Raw genomic sequence first — 21,313 nt, 5'->3', positions numbered from 1 at the left:
TCTTTTCTAGGGGTGTAATAAACAGGAGTCTAGCTTTAGCAGGCTTAGTTTTGACATAGAACTGCCTGTGTTTCCACTAGAAAAATGTTAGTTCTGTTAATTGTAAAATAACTGACACTGTGTTGTATTGCTCCCGTGACATTATTTACCTGGTTTGGGCAGCCAGCAAAAATTAAATCTGCTCATTCATAAAGGTCTAGCAGGAAGCGCAACACATCTCCATTTGTAACGTGGGGCATTGCAAGAAAACACAAGTCTGGTTTGCAGCTGCTCGATACAGTTGGAGCTGGTGCGAGCTAGGTGAGCGGTCACAGCAGACAACACGTCTTCTGCGGTGTCTAACAGGTTACTCGACACCTCAGTGACTGTGTCCCTGAAAGGAGAGTCTGCAATAGTCCTGTGACATCTGTGGTTGAAAAGAAGGAACAAATTTCTCCTGAGCCCGGTGAAGAAGCGACCTGCTGTGTAGCCCCGGTGGAGCAGCAGAGGACTGAGACAGGCCTGAGCAGGAGCTCCACAGGTAAGGCTGCCGTTGCAGAACACCGGCAGTGCCGTTTCCCAGACTAAGCATCGTCCATCTGTGGAGTTTCCCGTCATGAAATGTGGACTTCAGTTTGCAAAGTTCCTCAGTAAATTAAGTAGTTCATCATTTCAGTGGTGATGCTGTATGTCTTTGTGTGCTGCCTCACAAAAAATGACTAAAAATAATGTTCTGACACCATTACATCAAAGCAGCAGAGAATCTCGCTTTTCATTAGAGATCAACAATCTCAGAATTCAGAAACCAACTAGCTTACAGAAACTGCAAAACCGTTATCGTTCTTGTCTCAGCAACTGAATACCCACTTCTCAGAATAGAAATCCACATGACAGGTTTATTTTTGTAGTCTGTAATTCTAGGAATGAGGAAGCAGAAAGATGAACCTTCTCAGACATTTTCCATCTCATTCCTAATATTTACTATGTGCTTAATAAAATCCAGTCTTGTAGAAGAAAGACTTTCTTAATTTCTATATCTGTATTCTTTAACATTTCTTCTGGATATGGATCATTCCCATTGCAGGAAACTAAAAGTTCCATGAAAACATTGTGGGTGGTTTTTCTGTGTAAATCTGCGATCTGTATTGTGAAGTGGAGTGATTCTATAAATCACGGTCGCTGTCTCCACACAACTTTAAAGATACTTTCAGAGCTTTAAGAATAATAAAAGTCCATTGCTTTGGCACATTAGTAGATCTCGTGACACCTTGATCTTTTTCCTGGTTAGTGTGAATCATACGGTTGCCAGTTGCTTACTGCCATATGGTCCAGAGTTAGCTTCGTCTCTCTCATGATGCGTTAGTTTAAGGCGCTTCGAAGCCCTAGTGGGAGACGTTAATTAAAAAGTACTTATTATTGCAGTAGTTTTGGAAATAAAGTGAAGCTTCATTTCCACTGGCTTTGCAGGTCTTCCTGACTGCATTGCTTTGTCCCATGGAAATTGTTCTTAAGTCCAGTTCACGCCTCCAGCTGAGTTTGCATTCCTTGATGAACAGTCTCCGAGATATATTTTATGCTATGGGAACATTAATATTGTTGTTGTGTAGTGGAAGGCTCAGGTACCTCAGGCAGACTTCTGGAGTAGGGCAAAGTGGTTTGGCCAAACAGAAATTTCCTTCTAGACCTTTATATTTCCCATTCGTCGGTATACGTTACTGGATTTCCAATATTGACCAAAACCGATGTACTTCTGCTCTGTTTGATATTTTTGTTTCTGAGTAGATGCACACTCCAGCATTTTGTGGGGGTTTATTTGTGTGTTTTTTTTAATTTTTCCCCCAGAACAACTTGGTCACGATATATTGAATTCCAGACCAGATCTAGACACAGACAATGCACATAATTTAGTGGAAGTTTCTCCTGAAGAAGCACCTGTTGAAATTATGCTTGGAAAGGTAATGGATATCTGGAGATACAGACAAGGTTTTCACTACTCTGAGCCTCCTTCAAATAAATTGCTGGGGCTCTGGTGGGAAGTGCCTCAGTCCGGGGTCAGCCTCAAGCCCATTGGACTTCGCTGTACCACAGTTAGTTCTTGGGATGAATTCACGTGACACATTTGCCCTTTCGTTTGATCTATAAACACTGATTGGAGCTGACAGCTTCTGCCAAGATTCTGTATACATTTCCATTTCCCATAGTTTAACTCTTATTTTTTTTGCCAAACTTTTCTGCTGTGCCATTCTGTGGTGATACAAAGCCTAGTGACAACACACAAGATGGGGCAGGAAGAATGGCTGGGAAATGTCAAACTTGAGACCTATTAAAAAAATCTGGGTACGAGAGTCCAGGTACCAGCTGGGACTAGCGTTTGTGGCTTCTGCCTACAAAAGGCGGGTGGACTTCACGCTGCAATCAGTAGAGCAGGTCTTTGTAGCACGAGACAGCTGCTCCAGGTTTTACATACTCACCAGTGGTGATGAAAACACCTTGGTGACCACATTGTCTAGCCATCATAGGGAGTCTTGCAGTGAAAGGAGACTCTCGGTCAAATTCTGACTGGGCCTGGTTGTGAAACCATGTGTCATGTCAAGTCTTTTCCCCACAATAAACCTCCTAGGGAGCTACTGATACTGCTAGCTATTTTTTTTCCCTTGCATAGGGTCTTCAGTCTACTTGCAAACTAGCTGTAGTAGAGTGTGTGTGTAGTATGAGTATAATATACTGCTGCTTTATTTCAATACAATTTATAGCCAACTGCAGTGACGCAGTTGTTTTCATTAAAAACATATTGCTTCTTGTTTAGGTTACAGAAGGTGAAATTGGACCCTTCAGCTCTGTCAAACTTCAGATTATATTTGTCCCAGCTGTCCCTGGGGATGTGCGGGCAGAGTTTGTGATCGTGTTTGACAACTCAGACTGCAAACCAGTGAGTGATTTTGTGCAAGACTTACTTCAAAACACTTTAGAAAAAGAGTTTAAAATCCTCCTGCTTTTCACAAGAATTAAAAGAGCTCAGAATCCGCTATTAGAAACAAGGAGGTAGAGGACAGATGTGTTTATGAACATTCTAAGAAACAGCAACGAGGTACCATGTGGTTATGTATTATGTGGTTTGATGGGAGGTAACTTTGTAAATCATGGCCCTTCTCTCTGATGCAGTATGGTTATTAAACCTGTTGATTCTCTTACATTTCTATGCAAATAATCCTGATGATAGTCCCATTTTATCAGACGTCATACTGGAAAACATTTAATGTCCTGGAAACAAATAGCAAAGTAATCTCCTCTGTTCCCAACCCACATAGTTTATTTTCTTTCTGGTATGTCAGAATTGGAATTATTTAGCATGCGGTAGTGGAACTGATGTGTGAAAGCTGGAAGAGATGACAACTTTAGTTACCACTTCAGCATATTTTGATTCTACACTTCATTGGAAGCCAGATTCTGCCTGGGAGCAGTGCACAGAAGCTTGCCAAAAAAATAAAGAAAAACATCCAAGAAGCTCAGTAGGCCGGTCCTGGCCCTCCCCGTGGTCTACAGATGGAGTGCTCTAGAAAAGGAGCTGCAGGGGCATTTTGAAGGCTCCTGGGGGCTCCTGTTCTTTCAGGATCATTTTATCCAAGTCAGAACTATGTGGTCACTGATGTCAGACCTCAGGTCACTGTAGGGTGGACAGCACCGTGCCGCTGTTGCCGTGTTTCCTTGCTGGCTAAACAAGCTGCAGACTCTTGAGTTTCTGAATTATGGCACATTCACTTAGCTAGATGCAATTTGAATATTTCTTGTCAATACCGTGGGCAGCATCCTATTCCTTCATGTGTTCTGTCAAAGAATCCGAACCAAAGTATAATTCTTTTTTCTGCTGGGATACCATAACAAATTATTTTCATAGCTTTGCCTAATTAAAGAAACTGTTGCAATACGAATAATAAAATATTTTACTCAGCTGTAGTTTATAGCAGAAGTTCCTGCTCTGCCTAGATCAGTAAGAATTTGACACTAATACAAATAATCACGGTCTTGATTTCTGTATTACCAGCTGGGCTTTAGTGCCATTGGAGTTTCTGTTGATGTGCCAGTTTGGGTGCCCAGTCCCAACGTCGATTTGAAGATCTGTGTGTACGACCGACTTTACCAGGATCGCGTTGTCGTTCGAAGCAGGTGAGCTACCCTTCCGTTGTCAGCTGCCTCCTACAGCTAATTAGTGAGATCTTAAGTCACTAGGTGATGGCTTGAAGTTCCATTGTGCCACACCCATCTTGTCCTCATAGGAAGCTGAAGACCAGTTTGTTTTTTTCCTTGGCATTGCAGGAGGATGACCCGATTACAAGCCCTTTGAGTTCCACACTGCTGTGGAAATTGGACTTGGCTATCCTGCGATGAAGTATCTGGGTTAATACGTGCCCTTCCACTCCTGCAGGGTTCCCTGTGTTGTGCCAGTTCTGTGAAGTCCCTAGGGACAGCAGCCCCACAGAGTTTTGTCGTGTGGAATTTGCACACTAAACATTGGGGAGATAAATACGTCTAAAGTAAGCGCCCGTTGGGCGTAATTGATTCGGCAAGGAAATTTTGTGAAAGAATATTTTGTTATTTCTCAGCTAATTTAATTAAAGGCCATGGGAGACTTATGATCTGGAAGCCAGCCTCTGCCGACTGATCTTTATTGAGAGGGTCGGGCACAAGTCTTTCCAGACTTGGGATATGATGCTGGATAAATCGTGTCGGTCCTTTTGCACTTACTTTAAAATGGGAAGGATATGACTTTTCCTCACCCATGTAGGCCTTAAGCACTGCACTGGAGTGACAGGTGCCCTGTAAGTACGCAGGTAGTGACCAAATAGCAATTTGGGGGCGGAGGGGCAAATACCTGGGTGTTTCTGTAGCCCAAGTTGGTAACATCTGAACACGGGTTCTGTTTGCACTGGCCTATAAAGATAATACATCAGCTCATTGGCTCCCAGAGGTTTCGTGCTGTCAGAGAGTGGTTACATGAATTTCTACTCTTAATTGTCTTCAGGCGCTGGGTGTCTTCCCTCTACCTACCACAGTCACTATTGAATCCTCATTTTAACAATTTGCATTTCTTAGATTCTATTTAAATAGGATCGGGGTGGGTTTGTGGGAGGGTGGGGGAGAGATTGGTTCTGTAGAAGGCATCCATTCTAAACCTCTTACCAGAATTACAGACTGCAGAGATTCTTCACAGTTGGAAAGAAATGAGTAAAGCTGTTATCTCAGACATTCAGCTTACAGATATGACAAGCACAAGTTGTTATGTAAGTGATTCTACTTGGTCTAGATAACCCAGGGAAAAAACTTACCAGTATAGAAGCAGAATAACTCTCCCAACGAACACTTAGGATTTCAAGGGGATCCCAAAGATAGAAGCCGTCAAATTGCTTAGGGCAAAACTCCATAATTGTGGGAAAAATCCTGCTGATCCTTTGCCAAGTTTCACTGAATTGAGAGCACTTAATAGGTAGCGTACTGTCCTTAGTACCTTGGCAAATCAAGTCTTTACCCAGTTCTCCGGTTAGGAAAAATTGTCTTTGTTATTTGGGCTGAAATTCAAAGTATTTCATGTGCAGGAATATCACATCTCAACTTTTTATCCTGCACAAATAGATAGATTTCATCATTCAGCTGTGATGCCTGAGAAGTTTCTTCCTCTAGTAGCTATGGAAATTTTTCTGTAGCGTCTATCAGCAAGAGGATTCCTCATTGTTACATGGTACGTGTCAAACCACTTCTCAAACAGAATGAGTTTAAACGGCTGAAAATAGCTATAAATGACTATCAGTCAAGAGCAATTTCTTACGTTAGACTAGTGAGTAGCTGTCTGTTAATCGCAATAGTGACAGACTGGGGCAAGGCAGCCCTGCCAGGGCCTGTGCTCTGCGGCCAGGCACAAAGGATCCGGAGCCGAGGGCAGTTATCGGGCTGGTGAAGAAGCACCCAAAGTGCTGCCAACACGCAGCCAAAGAGAGTAGTTGGTTCCACCAGCTCTGTGTGACCTGCGTGGCAGCTAGAGGGTCGCTGCAGCGCTGGCTGTGAGCTCACGCTCGTAGCAGCCGTTCACTGAAGGAGCCCAGGGGTACGGGTACCACAGCCCGGCTGAAAAGGCTGCGTGTCTGTCAGCTGCTGAAACGCCGTAGCTAGTGAGAGCTGAAGTTCAGGTCCACTAGATGTGAAATCTTATTAGCATAATGTCTAGAACACAGATTCTTTAATGAAATGTTAATTAGATACTTAAATAATCCTGCTACTCGGGAATATTCTTACAGATTTCTCCTCCGATCCCTAGCTATTTATTTAAAAAAAAAAAAAAAAAAAAAAGCTAAAACTTGTAGGGAGAGGATTCTTTAGATTTTCAGGGAAAAATCTGACCCAGACCTGAAGGAGATGATGTGTTAGGCTTTCATTCACCACCAGCACACACAAACACCTGACAGAGCAGAAAGAACTTGCCTGTATCTTGTTGCTGCTGCGATCTATGACACTGTGATCCACAGCATGAGTAGAAGATCAAGTTTCCAAGTTAGTTAGATCGCTCTGGCGCTGAAGTGTCCCAGCCAGCTCTGTAGAATTGAAAAGTGTTAGTTAATACTGGTTTCGTTTTGGATTTCGTTGGGTCTTTCTCTGGTCACATAGCACACAGTAATCGGGAAACATGAATAAGCAGCATAAAGGGTGAAAGTGTCTTACCAGAATCCTGTCCAATATAAATCACTCTGAAAAGTAATTTCTTTGGCAGGTTATAATCTGCACTGATTTAATGAAGTGGTATATACTTCTCTTAGATTGTCAACAGTCAGAAATCATTCCAGGCTCCCAGTACCACATGCTGTAGCTGTTGATTTAGAGCAGACCATCTGGACTGACAGCTTGCAAACCAGTCCAAGAGAAGGAGAATGACAAGCTGAAATATTTGTGAATTGCTTGGCAATTTTGCACTTAGACATACAATTCCAAAGCAAGGTATGGTCTGTGGCTATCGCTGAGTTATAATATAGCCAGAATTCAGTAAACAGGGAGAGGTTTCCTAGCTTCCAGGATGCCGTTCGTAGGTCAAACAGAGCCCAGGTTTTGGCAGAGGAACTGGCAGTACCAGCTCAGCCACGCTTTGACTTCTAGCCCTGTAGAATCTCTGCTGTTAGAGGAGAAGTTACAAGAGAGCTGTGAATTCACATCTATTTAAAAGAAGTCACCATGGTTTTGGGGAGAAAACCCAAAAGTAGCAGGGCTTTTAGTGCATTTCTGGTGTAAGACAGCACCCCACCCCACCGCCCTGCGAGGCTGAGGCTTTTTCCTGCCTAATTAAGCCTGTACAGGCTTAATTTTTGGTATTGAAGGTTTTGAGATAACTATGATGATAACGATAATGAATGGAATTCACAGACTGGTACATGTTGATGTTTTAGGTGTATTGTGCTCTTTCAGGTTCATTCTTTTGATTCTTCTGACTACAGGCTGGGACGTTAAGTGCTCATTAGCCACTTAAGCAGCATCTAGGTCTCCTTGGCCCCACTTAGGGGTCGCTGCTCTTCATTTTTTCTGTTTCTCAGACATTGCATTCCTCCCACCACCAATTGTTACATAACCTAGATCCAGCATTACAAGACGACTACTCCTTTTCTATCTTGAGTGGGTTCTGTGCTGCAGCTAGGACCAATTAGGTGTCTCAAACATTCTGTGAGTCATTCCTGTTGATTCAGATAGAGGGGATGTATGCTAGGAGCAAATAATTAGCTGATATTTCACAATAATTTGGCTTTGACTTTCCCCTGACCTGACTTACCACTGTGCTGCACTTTGATAATTATATTCCGATCAGCTGTGTACATTGCTTGAAATACAGCTGGGTTTACTTGCAGTGCTCCCAAAATCTTGTTTTCTATACTTATCTTGAAAGAGAATACAACTGTGTGATTTTGCTGTAGCAGTTTTAGACGCCCATCATTTTCAAAGGAAGCTTGGAATCATTCTAGTGGTAATGTAGGGTAGAGATGCAAGGGTGGGGGCGGGGAGGGGACCAAACTCCCAGAGCAAATGCCGCTCAGATGGCAGGACAGGTAGCCTCAAAACCACCTGAGCATCTCTGATCTGTTTGCAGAGCAAAAGCCATGCTGCGTTTGAAGTTTGAAGTCTGCAAAGAATTGAGTAAGCACATGGAGCTGCTTCCCAAGACAGGTTACATCCAGGCTCAGTCGTCCTTCGCCGTGCAGTTGAAGTTTCGGCCCAGGTAACCCAACGCCAGTCCTCTCGTCAGTCTTTAAGATGCTATCTGTAGGGGGCTGTCAGTGGAAAACCTGAGCAGGTCAAAAGGTTTTTCTCTTTCTTCACGCTGCAGCAGGCTGGACTTCACACTGCTGGTGTCAGTGCGGTCCTGGTGCCCCCCCCTCTTCCCCCTTAAAAGCTGCCAGATGCTCAAGGAGGAAATTAATTTGGATCACATACCTGGGAGGAGATGCCTTCCTGTAGTGTGAAAAGCCGAGCAGTTGCACTCCTGGTAGGCTGCTCCCATTTCTGGGGAGAAGCTATTCTTGTACGAGAGAGAGGTTATCTGGGCAGGTGGCTGCTTCACGCATCACTGGTTAGGTAATTTCTGGACAAGAACTCCTGTGCTTGCTAATTAAGGGAAGCATGGTTGGGCTTCCTGTTCCTATCTCCGCTACCCATGTACATTTTTCTCCGAAATGTGAATGTATTGATCTTGAATTTCATGTGCCATTTTATACAACATCTTCTAAGATGCTAAAAGCCTTAGCCCAGCCAGTTTCTGTTTTCCGTTTCATGATACAGCTACACATAGAAACATGGTTCTACGAAACAAAGCATTCCAGTTTTTAAAGATCTAAATCCAAGAGCTCCTGTTGGCCACCATTGATTTTATTTACTTTGTCATTGCCATCCTAAAGAATTTAGCAGGACGCTTCTTTTCAAATATAAATTAAATTATATAGGTCTTAATTCTGGTATACAGCTAAAGACTTCGGTGGCTTCTGCATTGATTGCTGCTGCAGACCTGCTGCTTATTTCATATAGGTTATCTAGGACCTCTGAGGTGAGTATATTTGGGGTTTCACTCAGCAGCTCTGGGTTCTAAATGGAGTGTCTGATCACCAGCTTTGAAATTTTCCCCAGGTTAGTATTCAAAGAACTGGACGTGTTTACAGTTCTTCCAACATCTCAAATCCTATCAGATCGTAACCATTATTATGATTTTTCAGTTCCGAAACTCAAGATGCTGTAAGGCACTGTTACAGTTGCGGACTGGAGAGAAGCATAGCTTGGATTTAGAACATTAATCTTCCTTTGAAAAATGGGGAAGCTTCAGAAAGGAGATTTGATGAGATTAAGGCATTTCTGAAATAAGTGCCTGCTGTTTCAGTACATAGATCGGTTTTAAAAGACCTAACGCACAGGGGAAGTCAGTGTGTGGCAGGGGAAGATGAGCTCGCCAAGAGGTGATGGGAAGCACTGAGCTAGTGACACATTCCCGTAAATGCCGCCTCCTTGACCTGGCGTTACAAGCTCTGCTAATAGAGTAGCTGCCTGAAAAGTAACACAAAAGTAAAAGGAAACCCTCCTTCCTCAGTACTACGGGAACAGCTGGGCTGAAGGCTGGGGAAGTTCTCCCCAGTAGTCTGTGCACCCTGAAGTGCCTGGTCCGATGTTACAATACTCGCAGCTTTCTGGGTGTTTGAAGCAGACGATTTCTGTTTATTTGAAGGCAAGTTCTCTAATCTGCTGACTTTCAGAATTCCCAAATACCACATCTTTTAGTTGTTCTGCATTTGGAACCAGTCCCGCAGATGCTGGCAGTCTAAATCTGATTTGTCTTTTATGCTTCTCTTTAATTGCTTTTAAGCATGAAGATGCCATTTTCAGAGAACTATCGGAAGGATTTCACTATCTTTTCCCCAAGGCGTAACAGCTAATTTAGAGTCCATCACTGTGTACGTACAGTTACAATTATTTTTTTTCCCTCTGGATTATTTTGTAATAGATTAATTTCTTCTGCTATTCTAAAGCCCTGTGACAAAGTGAAAGTTGATCATTTATTCCTACCTTGTATTTAACTCCTGTCTTTAAACAAGTCAGCAATACTTTGAAGATCACCTTCTAAAGTCACGTTCCAGACTTGCAATTTAACAGCCAGCAAGATTCCAGATCAGCGCAGTGACTGAGTGGGTGCTATTTAGTCATTAACTATTTTTTAACAATACATTAAACAATTGCATGTAATTCCAGTAGTAGTAGGAACGTTGTCACTGCGGAGACCTAAGAACAGGAAGCAATTCACTCCGACTCTGTAAGTCACTATAAATAGATCAGCAGAGCTAAAAATGCTGGAGCTTTTGTGTTGGTTTGGCTTGAAGCTCTGGAACGGAGCTTATGTAAATAATAAAATGCTTCATCCACAGAAAACCCGCATATTTCTTTTAAATTCCTTATCTGGTGTATCATCAGACACTATTGGTCTCCAAGTTTGGTTCGCTTTGTTTATGTGTCTGTGCTTTGTGATACCGTTGGTTCTGCCTCAAACTGGCTGGTGACAAACTTAGGTCGGTGTCAAAAGGAAACAGCCGCCTAGGCTGGGTTGGTTACGTGCCGTGGTGCAGCAAAGATGCAGAAGGTTGCTATTCTGGAGGAAGCTTTACGTTTTCCCGAGTTTGAAATGACTGGATGGCGTTTTAAAAAGCAGAAATGGATGCAGACCTCTGTGAATAACTCCCTTAAACTCCTGGGTGTCCAAGAGCCTGTCTTGGAAATAAATAAACCAACAGAAGTCCCACGTGGACGTACAAGGGAATGATCCTGACTTCGTGGCTGGACACCTTTGCAATCCCTGCATGCCCACTCGGAGCTGGCTGTCCAGAGCTGTGCCGTTCCGTAGGAAATCCGTGACAAGTCCATAATATCTCTGACCCGACGGCATCTTTTGTTTTCTTGGCCAGAAGGTGGAACTTCGTAGGTCACTCATTTTTCATCGGCACTTTCTCCCACGGTTTTCCCCGATACTTGCATGTATCTTCCGTACAAGATTGTAGTTGGACTTCACTTCAGTGACGCATTGGAGCTGATGCTTAACCAACTGCAGATGTGAACACTCCTGCTGGAGCACAACTACTGCCTTAAGGTTAAAAGCTGTGAATAATAAAACTTTTAGACCTCGAGTGATACCTTGTTTGTGTGTTGGTTTTTGGTTTTGTTCGGGTTTTTTTGGTTCAGAAATCCCTCTCTCGAAAGTTTATTATTCCCCTTAACTAGAAAACAGTCAAAATATTTTTTATGAGACTGAATGGACTTTTTGATTTCTAGGCCCTCTCTTCCTGAAGATGCAGGGAGCTATTTTAATGAAGCGACAAGAGTTCTGGAAGTTCCAGTGACAATACTGGTGGTGGGTAAGGTTAGTGATGTTCGTTATGCTGGTTATCGGACGGACAATAGATGGAAATTATTGTAGCGAATGTTCACTTACGGTACCTAATCTTAGATTAGTTCTTCACTAGCTGAAGTCCTATGATAATAGCAAAAGGCACTTACAGTGATAACACAGGTTGGATAGTTTCTTCCTGTCAGCAGGCTTACAATTTAAATTGGAAGTTAAATCCTTTCTTGTTCCCTAGCAGTTTATTTGGTACCGGAGAGCTAGCAGATACCCTAGCACGATCTTCTTACTCTGAGCTGTGCTACAGCTGTAGCATATTCTTGGAGTTTACATTTCCTGGAGGTGCAGGTGTGAATCCACTCTCGCATGTGAAATTTGAGATACAGATACTATTTCTTTTTCTTTAATTTTGCCTGTGAGAGAGACATTTCCTATTGCTTCTGTTTGGAGAACAATGAGGCTGAAGTTCAAGATAGATATGTTACGTTTACATACGTTATTGTCAAGGAATAGAGTAGAATAACTTTTTTGCAGTTATCTTTTTGGATGACATTTCACTTCAATCCTGTCCTTACAGTGCCACAGATGGAGGTTTTTGTCCTGTGCTCTTGCATTTTTTTCAGGCTAAAAAAGTTAATTTTACTGTCCATGCAATTGTTACTACTTCTGATTTGGAAATCAGTCCAGCACGAATCAATTTTGGATGCTGCACAATCTATGAAGCCGTGCAGGCAAATGTCACGCTAACAAACAAATCCATCTTGCCGCAAGAGTTTGGATTTGTGGAACTTCCAGAGGTAGGTAGTTATCCCCCCCACCTCTTCTTCTATCAGAATATATTTAATTATTATGCAAACACGTTTCAGCGTGAGTGTAAATAAATCATGACTCGTTCTTGCAAACCCATGGGAATACTTCTGCCTGCAGCACTGTCGGAACAGGCAGAGTAGTTCTGGTGCTGGTTGGTGTACACTTTCCCCGTGTTGTACCCTAACCATTTTCCAAGCAGTACGAACATCTTCAAGGAGATTTTGCTCTTCTCACCTACATGACATTGTTAGTCTAACTTCATCCTAGTAGAATACCTGTTTTTTACACCAAGAAATCTACTGCCAGAATACTTGGTGCACTTTTCTTTCAGGCCCACAGGTCACTTACACTACTACGTAAAAGAGGCTTTGGGCTTTGCTTTGCCCCTGAGGCTGAGGAATATCGCACAGTTCACATCCAAGTGCCCAAACACTTTGTCTTTGAGGCAGGGGTGGCCACGTCCAAACTGCTTATTGGGAATCATCCCCTGAACCACAAAATACAGTCAGGTATTTTCTGACTGACTGTAAGTTGACATGGGAGCTAAACTAATCGCAGGGGCTGCCAGTTTCATGTGGGCAAGGTCTGCTGAATTATTCTTTATTTTTATTTTTGCAAGAAGTTAGCTGTTCAAGCTTCATAATAGCACGATGATCGCTGTGTGAAATGGTTTGGCATACTGGAATCAGAGCTAGAGGAACCTGACATTTGATTAGGCAGTCTCCCTTTCTCTGCTGTTTTAGGGATTAAAATCAAGGAGTTAGCTAAAAGGAATTGGTGCCTTCAGCTTCATTAAAGATTTACTTCGCAGCGTGTGTGTCATGATTAGCTTAAAATGTGATGTGGAGACATTCTTGAATCGTCATCAACTCAAACACAAACCAATATACATTTGTAGGTGTTAAACCAGTACTTGTCCTTGTGGTGTCTGCACGTCATACAGGAATCAGCTCTGCAGAGATACAGGGGGAACTGTTGAGGTTTTTATTACATTTCATTCAGTTGTCTATGAAGAGTAAATAAACATTAGAGAAAGGTGATTACCATCGGTGGTGGAAGCTGAGGAAGAGATTCTACTGAAGTCTGAGTTAATGGATTTAATGCCTCTCGAATTACTTTGAGATTAGAAATCTGCACGTCAGTCACTAGTCACTAACTCAGATGAAAGCTTCTCACTAGGAGGTTTCTGTTTTCCTGACGTTTGTACATTTAATAGCAAAATTTTCTTATCTTGCCAGTAATGTCTTAATTTAATCTACTAATAATTTGATAATTTAACTAATGATTTCTTATTTTAATGACAATAATTTCTTACCCTGCATTTTGCAGTTTGTTGAAATTCAACCCAATGACGGACTTGGAATTCTTCTTCCTCTTGAAAGCCTGACACTGGACGTAATCTTCAAAGCTAACAAGGCAAAAGAGTACAGCTTTGAGCTAACCTGCAAGTCAGAGGTTAATAGGTACGTTAAGAAACTAATTGAGTAGCAGTTAATCTGGAAGCCTAAATCACACGGGGTTTCCACTGGGAAGCTAGGTCAGAAATTAAATCCCTGCCTGCCTTGAAGGGGTAAGGCTGGGATAAAAATGTGAGGCAGGTAGGAATGCTGCAGTTGGCAAGAGTTGCTCAGTGCCTGTGTGTTCCATCCTTCCTTTACATGCCTGTCTTTCCTGAGATAACTTTTTTCTATCCCACCTGAAATTTATCCCTGTAACATATCCAAGCTGCAAGTTTGCCCCAGGTCGTCTTAACCTTCAATGTTCTACTTGCTTTTTCAGCAGAATTACTGAAGGCTTTTATTTCTTTTTAAAGTGCTTCATACAGTAAGCTAATGCTGCTAAAATAATGATGGTATAAACTTTGATTTGACTGGATGTATTTCCAGAAGTTCACAGAGGAAGAATTCAAGCAGGGACTCTAGCCAATTGTGCATTAAAAATAGATAGTATTATTGTTCATCTTTAGGCAAAATTCCCATTGCAAGCTTGAAATTCTGCTTAAATAGGGACTACAGGATTAGTTCCCTATTTTCCGGGCTGATTAAGAGACTATTTTATGCTGAGACAATTTATCATGTGTTTATTTTTAGACAATTCAAGCTGTCATGCAAAGCAGTTGGAGTCCACCCACCTCTTGAATTGTCTCATTCCTTAGTTCGGTTTGCTGCAACAGCCTTAAACGGTGTGTCCACAGCAACGCTGTACGTGATGAGTTCCCCTGGGAGTCTCAGGCGCTTTAGTCCTGCTGGCCCAAGAACTGGCCGCGGGGAAGCTGCCCCTGTGGGCCCCGCTTCGTTTGAATTCCGTGTGCCAGCAGACTGCCCAGTGACAATTACACCTTCGGTTGGAACGGTGTTGCCTGGGAAGGTAAATTCACTTTAAGCATCAAGCGTTCTGCCAAATCTTGTGATAGTCTACATCCCTACAAACGCTGTCACTTGTAAATGAAGCTCAAAACAAAATTATTAGAAAAGCTGGAACATTTCAAGTTACTTGAAATAACATTTTAAATAGGACATGAGGGGTTAGCCGTCAAATCTGACTAGTGCTTTATGGGAGTTTTCACCCTGAATGTTCTTTCCTCAGTGTGGTCATTGTGATTTATTTGAAGAATGTTTAAATATCAAAAATATTGGTCATGTAAAACCAGCCCACTGTAACATCGTGGACTTCCAAAAACGCTGCAAGTGACCTTATCCTTGGGATCCCCTTATTCGCTTGGAAAAAAATTGTATTTTATTTGTTAATTTTTTTGCTGTCCTGTATACGCTGCTGCTGGGCTTTGTAGGTGTAACACATGTACGAGGGCTGAATTTTGCCTATCACTCTTGTGTACCTCTCGCGCTCCCAGAAAAGCTTGATTCAAGTGTCCTTCAGACCAACATTGTCAGATCAGCTAATCAGAGAAGAGGCAGTTCGGAGGCTTTGCAGAGCAGCTGCGACAGGGGCAGAAATACAAGTAAGGAATGCTAAGAACTAGCACGTGCTGTTGGTCTCTTAGTTCCAGATATTTGTTTCTCTGGATGATATTTTTATCATAAATTTTTTTGCATATTAATGAAGCCCAAACTCATGATCCATGTAAGACCTCCCTGTAAAGGACAAGAGTGTGACTGTGCTGGTGCGCCATCGTGTAGTCTGTTCAGTGAGCAATAATTCAATTTTCTGCTAACAATTTCAAAAGCATTCCTAGAGGATTTTCTTGCAAATGGAAACTGCAAGTATTTTAAAAAAAAAAGTTTCTACACATCTTGCAGGTTTACAGCAGGCAAGGACTTGGTATGCAGTGCTGGGGTTGATTACTTTGTGTGAGCATCTATGGTGGTCTTAAATTATGAGATAAATAGAGAAAATTCCCATGAGAGAGACTTTTACACATCTGCTCCAACAGGGGAACTTTTTTTTTTTAAGATGGGGTAAAATACATACATTTCAACTTAATTTTATATTGTTAGAAATGTGTGTGGTAACAGCTGTGCCTATGGCGTGTTCCCATAATCCTGCTGCTGTTGCCTTGTTTCATGCACGCTGTCACCCCTTGGGTTCTGTGTGCTTGGGCCAGGGGCTGTGTATCTGCAAATTGATGTTTTGATTGGATCCCCAGTGATACCCTCAGTGTGTAACGTCCCTGTGTGGGCATTTGCAGAAAAGGAAGAAAGAGGAAAAGGGAGAGGGGAAGAAATTCAGCATTGCCGTTACCAGACAGCAGTCTTCCAGACAGCTCATAAGGGATGGAGGCAGCAAATACCTGACTTCTGTGTGTAGTGCTGAACAACCAAAATCCGACGAGTTAAAGCCTGAGTAAGTCAGCCAGAGCATCTTGTACAACATCCTCTTCATCGGTAGTTCAATAAATCTACTAAAACCTATAGGCAGACAAGAAAGCAAACTGCAGGAAGAAATAGCTTTAGCTCTGTTGCAAAGGCTGTTTCCAAAATTAGTACTGCTTTTAAGCCACACAGCTGTACCCTCTCATGTAAGGCAAAGAATCGCTTTATGCATCAGAGGGATTGAAGACTTCAAAGAATCTATCAGAAAGCACGAGATGTGGCTGGATGGGGAAACTGGGCTGAACCAACACGGTATTTAAAGGGCAACTAGAAAGCTCAACTTAGTTACCAGAAGAAACTACTACTAATGTGCCTTTTCTGAATAGGTCTATCAGAGCTGAATACATTCAGCCCAGATGGAAACCATCTGATGGCCCATGTCTGTGGGCTTGGGTTAATTTATTTTGGGGGGGCTTACACAGTCCTTTGTATTAGTCATGGTCATCAGAAGTGTAATGGTGCTGTCAGATGTGTGTTTTAAGTAGTCATTTTACGATGACTCCCTCAGTGAGAATTAACACCAGTGGTGTGTGCTGTCTAGAAAATTGGATACTTAGATGCAAAATCGAGATCCCTTGGTTAGCGTATAATTCACCTTTTTTAGAACCACACTTTTGCCTAAGAGGATGAATTTAGAAGTGTTTGAAGGTAAATACGTGGTTGAACACCAGGCATTTGACTGTCCTGGACAGCAGTGATGTTAGACTAAAATCCCGTGTTCCATTTTGAAAGTATGACTAAGAAACAGTGAACACAAATAGCTCCGTAGGTATTGATTTGATTTCTTTTCTTGCTCTCCCACTTACTAAGATGATTCTTATTCCTGATCTTTCTAGTTCTGATGCTTATATGGCAGCCCAAGCTTTCCTGGTGAGGAATTTCAGTGGGAGGTTTGAAAAATACATCATACCGTGCTTTGTTGCAAGTGGACGTATCGATGAAAAGCAAGGCTCTGACAACCTAAGCTGCAGGTATTTGCAGTTAGATATTTGCAATTCATGATAGCTCAGAAATTTGAGGGGGAAATGGTGGGCATGTTAATTTATTCATTTATGGAGGAAACTTGTTTTCTGATCTTAATTACTTCATAGGTCAGTGGTAGAAACTCATGCTTACAGCCCACCAGTTGGATAAGAATCAAAGCAGCTTAAAAAGCAATTGTGTGGAAAACTTAAGCCACATGTAGTTCAACCTTCTGCTTAGGCACACACCAAGTCAGCCACCCAAAACTATGTATGGTTTTGTAATACCAATTTAATGATATCCTGTGATACGAGCAGCATAAGAACAGATTTCTGACAACAGTTTTTATTTCTGTATGATCCAAGAGCAAATACCCTTTTGCTCTCTCTCCAGCCCTTACAACACTTTGTATTTGGAGCTGCACTGTCCGGCTGTAGCACCGTCTGTTGTGGTCACTTCAGATAATGGAAGAAACACGGTCGATTTTGGTGATGTTGCCATAGGTATGAAATTTGAATTTAAGTTTTGAGGCTTTTTCTGTCTGATGTTAATTTCTTCTGAGCATAGTTTTCTTTTGCATTGTTCAGTTGATGTTCAGAAGTCGATAGAGAGATGAGCCCTGTAGTAGGTACCTGGCTGGAAAATGAGGAGCCTCTCTGGCCAGCTGAGGCACGTAAAGCAGCAGACTTGATCCCAAAAACGGAACTGGAAGCTCTACAAGTGACTGTCCAAATTTGAAAGTATTTTGGTGAACTTTGACTAGTGCATTAGCCACAGAAATGGAACGAGTGTTTGCCCCAGGTAGAAGGAGGAGTGAAAAGGAGGAATGGTAGTGCATGAGTGAGCATCGTCACTTTTTGAAATGTTTTCCCTCCTGTCAGGCCACAGAACGATGAAGCGAATTACAATACAAAATATCTCCCCGGAGAAGCTGGAAGTATCCTTGTTTGGAACATGTAAGTTAATCTGCTGTTCAGCTTCTGTTTAATTTGACTCTCTATCTGTAGGAGGAACTGTTTGACACTAAAGCAAGTAGGAGGTAGCAGATTTCAGACAATACACATCTTTCAGAGAGAGGCAGGAGGTGATGTGAAGAATATATTGGATGAGCCTAGGTAACCTATGGGAAAGCTAATCGCATTCCACCCTTCCAACTGGAAATAATTCTGCGTAGAGCCAAACTTGAGAAGCACTTAACCACTTTCTGAAGAGTATAAGGTACTGGTGACAAAGCTGGTTTCAGTACAATATGACGTACGTGTGAGATGGAACCAACAGCTCGATTTTTGCCCAGTGTTTCTCTGAATACCTTGTAAGAGGCTGCTACACTGGCTTGTCTGAGTTAGGCTGTGTGGGACCGTATAGGAGAAGGCACGTCCCAGATCTTAGGGTGTTAATGACCCATTCCAGGCATTACATGGAAGCCTTATTAACTGGAAAAGGATCTTGCACCTATTTGAATTGGGAGGGGGGGGGGGGGGAATTGGATTAGTTCCTCTTTTTCTCTCAGTTACTGATCTCTGAAAAAGCTTATAGATGGTTAGTTTATAACCCTTTGGTCTGAACAATACATAGAATCTGTTCTTACATCTTTTTTCCCAATCTTTGTTTATAAACTTTTTTCCTTGAGTTGCACTATTTTAGCTAGGATTCTCAGTTCTGAATCCCAATGGTCCCTTCCTATTGGTCAGACCAGTTGGAATGCTTGAGCCAGGTGAAAATAAAACCGTCACCATCTCTTTTTGTCCAAATGAGAGTAAATGGGTGAGTAAGATACAACAGTAACAGGCCCACTTGTGGGAGGGGTCAGCGGGAGGGGTGGGGGATGTCTTCCTGCAGCAAACGAGCTAACACAGACATCCTCTTGGCAGTTTTTTGAAATGCTGGACATCCGGACGGCAAAAACCAACCTAACGCTAAGTATCACTGGTCACGGGGTGACGCCGTCGACCGTTTGCTCTGTGGAAGAAGTCCTCGATATGGGATATGTCGTAGCCAGAGAGAAGGTGACTTCGACATTCAAGGTAAATCCCTCTATGCTGAACTGGGAGGCACATCAGACATTTTGGTGAGGAGGAAGAGGAGTTCTGTAGTTTCTAGTCTGGCAGAACATAAGGCTGAGCGGCAAACTGTAGACAAAAGAACATAGCTTTTAAAAGCACATCTGGCAGAGGGATTTGATGCTGTTTCAGGCCAAAGGTAACAAAGCTGTGCAGGGAGGATGTTGTTAGCTGCTTCTGTCCTGCCTGCAGCCCAGAGAAAGAGACAGAGATCCAGCACCTCCTGTAAAAGGAAAAGAGAAATGGTCTGTATGATCCTCTCCGTAGATCGAGGCAATATGCAGAGGGATGTGAAGTCAGAAACGGCTTTGGTTTTACCACTGTTAGAAATATTTGCCCCCTCTCTTTATTCTGCCGTCACCACTGAGGCTGCTCAGTGTCCACACAGAGCGGTGACAGGTACATGGGCAAAGTACAGAACTGGTCCTGCAAAGAGCACTTGAGGGTCTGCCGTGGTGCAGCCAAGGGAGGTTTAACAGGAGCGCTCATTCACATACTGCAAACTCCCACAGGCTCTGGAACAGGCCAAGGTCTAGGCATAGACTTTCTCCTCTCGGATTCTGTCCAAGTATGTCAATAACCAAGATACATTATGTGCTGCAAGACTCTTAGAAGGAGCCTGGTCCCCGTTGGTGGGCGTGGGGGTTGACATGTTATGGGTAGCAATAACACGGGCTTTCAGTGGCCTCTGGGTACACAGTCGTGCCGTAATGCAGCAAAATTAATTCAGCCAGTTCACAAACTGTGGATCCTACGGGCTTGAGAATCAATTTTCTTAATGATAACACAAAATGTTGTTGTGTGAATTAATGTCATCAGATACAGAACACTTCCACACTGACCCTGCGATACTCCATACAACTGGATTCGCTTTCATCAACAAGGGACAAAGATCAGCAGAGACTTCCGTCCTTTATTACGTCCTCTTTGCAAAGAACAGAGTTCGTTGGTAAACTTGCTTTTTTCTCTTCTCTTTTTCTTCTGCTAAAGACTCATGAAGTATAAAGCAGCATTACTTTGTCCTGTTAGATCTACACAACTGTCAAAACCTGAGGCATCACATCACTGAAATTGAAGGCATCGTTTTGTTGCCCCAGTAGGAGCTGTACTAATTCACTCCGTATGGGTAGCTGTAAATGTATGCAGCCTGAGCAAATATCCACAAATAAGGAGATACCAGTGTTTCAATCTAAATAAACCCACACAGTAATTGCATATTAAAGGTTATATTAAGGTTATATAAGGTCCATCTCTGTAAAAACAGGTTAGAATATAGGAAGGGTTTGGCGGTGCTGCTCCAGTTCCTCGAGAGATGAGTGCATTAAACTGGGAGATGGATTTATCTGGTATTTCTAACACCCTGTTTTGCTGCAAAACCATGCATCAAGTCTTATTTACTTGCTGTTCCAACAAAAATTAACAGGTTTAAAAATATATGAAGTAGTAAAATGGACCTGTCCTCCTTTCTTATTTGTATCCTCCTTCTTATTTACCAGGAACACAGAACTATAATGGCTTAAGTGTGTTCAGTGTTTTTCCAACAGAAGGAGAAATTGTTGCTGGGAAGAGTCAGGATTTTGTTGTTACTTTCAGTCCTGATCATGAAAGTCTGTACTACTCTGACCTTCTCAAGGTTGTGCTCTTTGGCAAGGTGAGACAATCAAGATACCTGGATTATCGAATCGAAGTCTAAATATGACCTACGGTGACTTCTGTCAGCTTGGGTCTTAGCAGGGTTTTCACGTAATTGTATCTAGTGAACAGCATTTGTAGGCAGAAATGTTATCTTCGTTAGATTAACTGATGTAGGTAGGAGATGGCAGGTTTGGGGCTGACTTTTTTCAAGGTTTTAAATATTCAGTTACTAATTCAGAACCATAGTGACTTGGGATTCAGTCCTCTCTCCTGCCCAGCTGTCCACCCTGTGTAGAGGAGAGGCGATGGGAGCTAGGTTGCTGCCACTGCAGAGCACAGCTCCCAGTGGGTTCTCTGCAAGTAGCATTTCATGGCAGCGGAGAGCGGAGCTACACCTGCCCAGTGCCCTGCGTCCCAGGAACCTGCTGCTGCAGTCACTCAGCGTGAGGCAGGAGGCTTCCGTCTGTAGAGCAGCAGTCGGGCTGCGGTGGAGCCCAAGCCAGGATGCGCAGGCTGGCAGCCTAGCGGGTGGCTTGACGCCGTGCTCCAAGAGACTGACCAAAAGTTAATGAAGAGTGCCAGCTAATGACCGGTGGCAGGCACTGCACACAGAGCAGAAACTGGCACTGAGCGAGGGA

At 42.8% G+C, this 21,313-nt stretch overlaps 1 protein-coding gene across 1 annotated transcript in view; it reads left to right on the top strand.

Annotated features, from left to right (window-relative positions):
* CFAP74 (cilia and flagella associated protein 74) overlaps positions 1 to 21,313 on the top strand; it is a 46,862-nt gene that overhangs the window by 22,225 nt on the left and 3,324 nt on the right. The window contains exons 17-34 of the mRNA XM_086476206.1: positions 346 to 520; positions 1,822 to 1,934; positions 2,786 to 2,908; positions 4,022 to 4,143; positions 8,096 to 8,224; positions 11,308 to 11,395; positions 12,001 to 12,174; positions 13,517 to 13,650; positions 14,278 to 14,554; positions 15,039 to 15,146; positions 15,834 to 15,988; positions 16,854 to 16,988; positions 17,374 to 17,483; positions 17,862 to 17,917; positions 18,625 to 18,744; positions 18,852 to 19,004; positions 19,860 to 19,989; positions 20,537 to 20,691. Coding sequence (XP_086332332.1) covers positions 346 to 520; positions 1,822 to 1,934; positions 2,786 to 2,908; positions 4,022 to 4,143; positions 8,096 to 8,224; positions 11,308 to 11,395; positions 12,001 to 12,174; positions 13,517 to 13,650; positions 14,278 to 14,554; positions 15,039 to 15,146; positions 15,834 to 15,988; positions 16,854 to 16,988; positions 17,374 to 17,483; positions 17,862 to 17,917; positions 18,625 to 18,744; positions 18,852 to 19,004; positions 19,860 to 19,989; positions 20,537 to 20,691 — 2,457 coding nt within the window. The remainder of the gene's footprint in view (positions 1 to 345; positions 521 to 1,821; positions 1,935 to 2,785; positions 2,909 to 4,021; positions 4,144 to 8,095; positions 8,225 to 11,307; positions 11,396 to 12,000; positions 12,175 to 13,516; positions 13,651 to 14,277; positions 14,555 to 15,038; positions 15,147 to 15,833; positions 15,989 to 16,853; positions 16,989 to 17,373; positions 17,484 to 17,861; positions 17,918 to 18,624; positions 18,745 to 18,851; positions 19,005 to 19,859; positions 19,990 to 20,536; positions 20,692 to 21,313) is intronic.

Source organism: Leptosomus discolor, chromosome 20 (assembly GCF_034619465.1).
Source record: "Leptosomus discolor isolate bLepDis1 chromosome 20, bLepDis1.hap2, whole genome shotgun sequence".
Classification (NCBI taxonomy): domain Eukaryota; kingdom Metazoa; phylum Chordata; class Aves; order Leptosomiformes; family Leptosomidae; genus Leptosomus; species Leptosomus discolor.
The sequence above is the reverse complement of the archived record's forward strand: the minus strand, read 5'-3'. Positions and strand labels throughout refer to the sequence as shown.